The following is a 6,708-nucleotide window of genomic DNA, read 5'->3' on the forward strand; positions in this document are numbered from 1 at the left end:
TATAAGATATATATATATATATATATATATATATATACATACAACAGAATAAGGTATGTAGTACTTACATACTATAATTGTTTGTCATTCTGTGTATGAGTGTGTGCTATAGCTTATTTCTTGACTTATTTTACTAGAGATACAAGATGCATTTTAAATACTCCTCTGGCTAGTGAAGAAAAATCTAAAACTATTTATATGTTTGCCAAGATATAGAAAAATCTCACAGATTACTCATAAATAGACACCCACTCCAGGAAGAATATCATTTTATGAAATAAGCAAATATGAAACAAAGGGGTAGAAGACTACCATTTGTATTTAGCAAGTCTGTCCTTTAGTATACTTAACCCTTTGACCATGACCTACTTACAATGTAAGCAGCTATGCAACTCTCATGAAAGTTCTTTATGATAATAAAACTAGTGGATAAAATTCTTTTAAATTTGAGGTGAGAAAATTCTATAAGTATGTAGTTTTAAAAAATAAGATATTTAATTTGGATTTTTTTCTAAAGCAATGTTCTTCTCATGCCTTTTTTCTTTTTGCATGTTGCCTATCCAACATGCAAAGTAATTTTCATTTTAAAAATACTTTTAAGCCTTACAATATTTTCATATTTCACATGCAAAATCCTTATAATGTCCACCTAGTTATTAAAATTTTTTAAAGAGAAAACTGTTATTTTCACTCACAAATATTTATATGGGTTCAGTCAATTTGAACAATCTCATAACCACCATAAAAAATTAAGAAATAATTATAAATTATCCCCCTTTCATTCTAGAATGACTACAAATTATAACACAAAAACATAAATATTTAAACTAAATAGCTTAAATCTCATAATATTATACGTTTATATATATTCATTATTTTTATTATATTGACCTTTCAGCTGTGCCTGGCTAACAATACAGAAGTTACATGATGCAGCACATGTACACTCATGTTACCATATCCAATAATATAAAACTGACCTGCAGTCTTTACAAAATGACCTGTCTTGGCTGCATTTTAGTGAATTAGTATTTTGTAAAATACAGTCACATTTCAATTATTATACATTATATAGACTATTACTATTTAGAAATAACTTCTTAAACTTATATCTGAAAATGACAGAGAAAGCTGCTAGGGGACATTCTGAGCTTCCGATTGGTTATTCATGTCGTATATAGAAGTAAGTGTATATAAGGGAGCGTTTCCAAAAATGGAAGGAGGTGAGCGGGGTGTCACTATGTTTGATTCAATAATGATCAATATCTTAGCAAATAGAAAAGATAAGATCTTCTTATATTATATTCTAGCTTGTCAATACTAGTAATTTGAGTTTCTAATTCATATAAAACTATAGACTTAGTATTTTGACTTTACAAACATCTAATTTGAACCAGTGCTGCATTCAACGTACCACATGACACACAAAAATCAATGTTTCTGTGTTTTTAATATTTACTTTTAAATTAAGAAATTAAATAATGTATAGTTCCAAAATTTGAATTAAATTCTACAGTTTGATACCAAACTTAATGAAATAAATTCATGCAATAGTTGTTCAATAAAATTTTGAATGTGAGTCACTCAAACGAGATGACATGGCCTTTCACCTGTGACCTGTTATGGGAAGGGTTAACAAACAATTTTTTCAAAATCCCTAAATTTCTTACAAAGTCTGGAGCTATTCTGGTCATTTAGTATTCATGGTAAAATTATAATTGATCGAGTTTAAATAACCATATTTTTTTTGCCTGTAGTATTATTGTACAATACCCTTAATACATTAGGGCTGTCACAGTCAACAAAATTATGCAGTCTTTATTAAAGTTATTCACCTTTAATAAAACATTTTTACATATACCAAAACAAAATGAGTATCTTTAAGATTTAAATCTCACCTGGTTCTCTACATGCAAGACCAACTGTAGCAGGTGCTTGAGCTTTTGCTGTTGAAGTATTTAGTCCATAGTCTGCCAAAGTGTTTTTGTCTTCCATAATCTATTCAAACAATAAAGAATGTCAAAACTACCTGATTCAAATTTTTCTTTCAATAAATCAAAATATTTCTGAAATTTTACATTCTTCTGATTTTGAAAAATACATTTCCTTGAATTACAGAAAATGTAGTTATGTAACTGTAGTTAATATGGCAACTAAATATGCTCTTCAAAAGTTTTATTTCACCTTATAAAATGTTGTCAATTTTACTCAAGTGACAAAAGAGAAATAAAATGAAACAAGGATCTTGAATTAACAAGAAATAGTTTATGTTTTAACAAAAATAAGCAATCACTTTTGGCAGTAAATTTTCATATTACGTAATGCTTCTTGCATACTAACTCCACATTGTGACATATTGAATGAAATGTCTTTGTAATGTCAGAGAGGAGATACTCATAGTTAAGTAAAATAATAAAAAAAACATTTATTGTACCCGACATGAAAATTTAAGGATCATATATCCTAACAGTCAATGTTGTAAAACACATTAATACTACTCAATCAATTTTTGGAAAATATAATTAAGTGTTGTATAAATTTATCATTTGTCTGGCATGCTTTAGAATAACATTAGATACATATAATAAATATTTATACATGTCGCTAAAAAAAATGCTCAAATATATTGAAATATCCAAAGTCTTTTTGTTATACTGTAGTTTTTTTTTTACGTTTTTTTCCCAATGAGGTGACTTGTACTTTTAGTTTAAAGTTTCTTTCAAGCAGTCTTGTGAGTGGCAGAGATTTCATTTCACATTTACATCATAATTTAAAGTAGGTGTTTGGGAAGTGAAAAAAGTGATTTTGATAAGATGTGGCCTATCACCTTATTTGTTTTGATAACTTTTTGCCTCAGCTAATTTTTCATATAAACATAATTTGTGCCTAAAATCTTACAAAAAAAAGTATAGGACATTAACCCTTTCTCGATGGGTACCCCTTTAAACCCTTTTCTTCACAAGTCACTGTGTTATATTCAAACTTTAATTAAACACCTTTCATATCAATGTGTGTGAATGAAATTAATATTATAATGTATGTTATAACTCGAAGTTTTATGTCATCTAAGTTTTAAGTCCTTTATTTTAAAAAAACCTTTAAAAACAACTTTAACTTCAGATGTACTGTCACACGACCAATGAGCTATGAAAATTTTCTACTTTGGCTCTCTGTATCTTCAATAATATAATGGTAGTTGTATTGATGTACATCTAAACAATAAGATACATAACTTTTTGACTTGCACATTTTAAAGTTCTCGGAATGAATACAGTTGAAACAAGAAATAAATTATTTTAACCCCTGACAGGTGCCATGCCCAACTTCAGCAATTTGCTTTATAGCATACATGTAGATGTTATAACACATGTGTATACCCATTAGAAACAGCTCATTTTAAACTATAACCTAACAACAGTTATTTTGAAATTTGCACGCAGTTGTCACCACAGAATACATGTAACTGATCTATAATATTTTTGCCTGCATGTTCAACTACAGCACTTATGGCTGTTTCTTACCTAAATATGTTATAGTTACACATACAGTTAAATTGTATTTAGGTCTTACTTTTATATTTCAGTTAATTATGTATTAATAATGCTTTAAAATGCATAATTGAAAGGTTTAAACATTTCTTAAATATATGCCATACATTGCATCAGTTCTCAAGGCTTAGGATATTATGCGATGCATGAAAATTTTGCCAAATGTTTGTGCATGTCTGCCAGACACACCGTAATTTGCCTCAAGGGCACCGTTGACTTGTGTCAAGATCAATAATAAGTGGTGAAGGACAAGAATGTAAAGTAAAACATTAAAAATTAACTATGTGTGAAAAGGAAAAGACCCAAAATGATGAATATAAGTAAAACAACATCTGTAATTTTCTCTAATTTTAATCATCTCATTGCATTGTACATTGATGATAATAGCTAGAGAGTGATAAGGTAAAGAAAATGAAAAATAAAATATAAACATTTACCTTAAAAACTTTAGGAAGTTCTAGAGGTTATGAAATGAAATGTAACAAATATAAGATAAAGAAAAGTATTTTCGTACTTAAAATTAAAATCATGTTGCACCCATACTATTTTAACAGTCTGAGTACTGATAACTACTATAGACAAATAGTATTTTTATTACAAAGACATAATTAGAATAATGTCATTCTGTGTGTACAAAATACTTATAAACTTTAACAAAATTTTATGAGGTTTTGTGAGGAATACACAGAGTTACTGTATTTTTGTTGCATAAATGTCCGTCCCTAGTCAAGCAGATGGTAATATTATCTGCCCGTGTTTAAAGGGTTAAGGGGCCTTTTGTCCCATCGAGTACGTTCTGATCCCCAACTTCTTTCAACAAACAGAAAATAAATCACTAAATACAGTCTTATTCCCACAAATATTCAACCCTTTTCCTAAGCTTGTGTGAAGTTACAGCTTCTACCACTTCAGATGGCAATTAGTTCCATATATTTACTACTAATAGATATAAATCTGACTGAACTGAAGATGTGTCTGACCTTTACAACTCTTAAATTTTATGAAGTCTTATCCTACTACCCTCAGAATTCAACATGAAAAAAATATCTGATACATCAGTCTTATAAATCCCCATAATATTTTTGAATAATTAGACCACCCTTGACTCTTCCCTTTTTCAAGAAAGAGAATACGTTAAGAGATCCAAACCTATCCTTAAATTGTAACCCAACCATCTCAAAGCCATCCAGGCAGGCCATCTTCTGAATCCTCTCCATCATACTCAATGTTTTTCGTTATATTAAGATGACAAGAACTACTATAGTCAGTACTCCAAATAGGCCCAGTTTCTTGAAGTCAATCTATTTCACTTACTGATACCATACACACAAGTACTAACTACAAAACACTATATTGAGTTGTCAAAACAAGTTTGAATTCATTTAGTTTTAATAATATTAGTATATTCAAGAAAAGTATGGATTCACTGGATGTTTCTACAGACCAGCATATGAGAACTGCTGTTCTACCCAGCATTATATAGCAAACACAGCATATCTACACAGTGATCTTAAGTCTAGTTCACTTGTCAGATGATACAAATCACAGTCATATTTGGTGATCTACAAGTATTTCTAATAAAACTGAAGAAAGCACTGTGTTATAGTATTTACAAACAGATTCATGGTAATGCAAAAACTCTTCAAAATCTCTAATGCATTATAACTATTTTGTTACCTTATTTATTTATAATTAACATATGAAGTAGAATACATTTTTGTTACTTTGATTATAATTTATCACTAAAAACAAATATCAGATACGCTGATCAGCAGTATTACTGTACAGATCACTAATGACACTAAGCCATTTATGATAACATTAACTGAGAAGAAAGATGTTGCAGTTTTGTCTCATCGTACCTGATCTTCATAAAACAATTTTTGATTTTCAGGAGAAATTTTTGTGATTCCTTCTATCATTCTTTTAAGTTCCAGAACAGGAGTTGTTTCCTTGGCATCTATGAAAATTGTAATTTTCTTTCTCCGTACCATTAAAAAAACATCCTACAAAGCATAGAAAAACAATCAATTAACATTTTATTATTATTGTACCAGAATACTATGCAAGCTGTATTTAAAGAGGATTACAAATTTCAAGTTACTTAATAATTATTGAAATTGTAGAGCAAATAGATTTATACGTAGAAACACATTTTAGACTTCAAACTGCCTCTTGAAACAAAATAACAGAAGTGATTATAACTCCAAATTACATATGATATTAAAACATGTTTCTGAAGCAAAAATAAATCAGATCAAGACTATATTAATGATATTTAACTTAACCAAACAATACAGTGAATTGTGAATATTCAAAATTAAACAAATAATTCAAAATGGTTGCTAGTACAATAAACAATAACATGAAGTGATAGAGTATTTGAACTAGTATTACATATTACTGATTCAGAAATAAATGTAAAATTGTGTTATAAATTTTTTTTGTGAATCTTGTTTCTCACATTATAGTATCATTCAAATGATATGAAATATATGCAACTAGCAAAAATGCTGCCCTATTGGAGGCTGTTCGGTCAAGACCTCGGCAAGCTGAGCGGTGCTTCTCTGTCACGAAACTCCTCCTGACTTCTAGCTGCATCTTGGCAAGCAATTTGATGTGCTTTTGTATTTTGGGTTTGTTCCTGGCTTCTTCTCACTGGATCTTGCCTCATACGTTTGAAAGAAAGCCTATCTCTTTCTTGCTCTTTTTTTTCTGTACCGTGGATCCTGACATTTCATTTTCTTTCTCAAAGTTTCACACTTTCACCGTGATAAGTCACTTTTCCATTTTGCAATTTTAGGCATCATGATTTTCAATGTTTTTGGTCACTTTATACTTATAGTAAAGTAAAATAAATACTTGTGTAACTTATGAAGATTGAGTTAGTACAAAATTCCTGCAAATTTGTATTCAATGAACTCCATCCTTCGTACAGAGTTCTTTCAATCACATAACAATTCAATTCATAGAGTACACTTGGATTCTCCAGCACAAAAAGTCACTTTTCTTCTGAAATATCACAATGATTCTCCACTAGAAAGACTCATTTTGAAATTCCACATTAAACTTGCTCAATTTTAGTAAGTTTTATTAAAAATTAATAATTTTAGTTAATTAATAATAAATAGTACAAAATTAATAGTACAAACACTAAACC

General features: G+C 29.2%; 1 protein-coding gene across 2 annotated transcripts in view; it reads right to left on the reverse strand.

Annotated features, from left to right (window-relative positions):
* LOC106478069 (elongin-B-like) overlaps positions 1–6,708 on the reverse strand; it is a 26,755-nt gene that overhangs the window by 18,090 nt on the left and 1,957 nt on the right. For both annotated transcript variants that reach the window (XR_001292049.2, XM_013938579.2), the window contains exons 2-3: positions 5,411–5,554; positions 1,899–1,998 (exon numbers count right to left, since the gene is read on the reverse strand). Coding sequence is in view for 1 of the 2 variants with exons in the window: in XM_013938579.2 (XP_013794033.1) it covers positions 1,899–1,998; positions 5,411–5,554 (244 nt within the window). In the remaining variant the exon portion in view is untranslated. The remainder of the gene's footprint in view (positions 1–1,898; positions 1,999–5,410; positions 5,555–6,708) is intronic.

Source organism: Limulus polyphemus, unplaced genomic scaffold (genome assembly GCF_000517525.1).
Source record: "Limulus polyphemus unplaced genomic scaffold, Limulus_polyphemus-2.1.2 Scaffold177, whole genome shotgun sequence".
Lineage (NCBI taxonomy): Eukaryota > Metazoa > Arthropoda > Merostomata > Xiphosura > Limulidae > Limulus > Limulus polyphemus.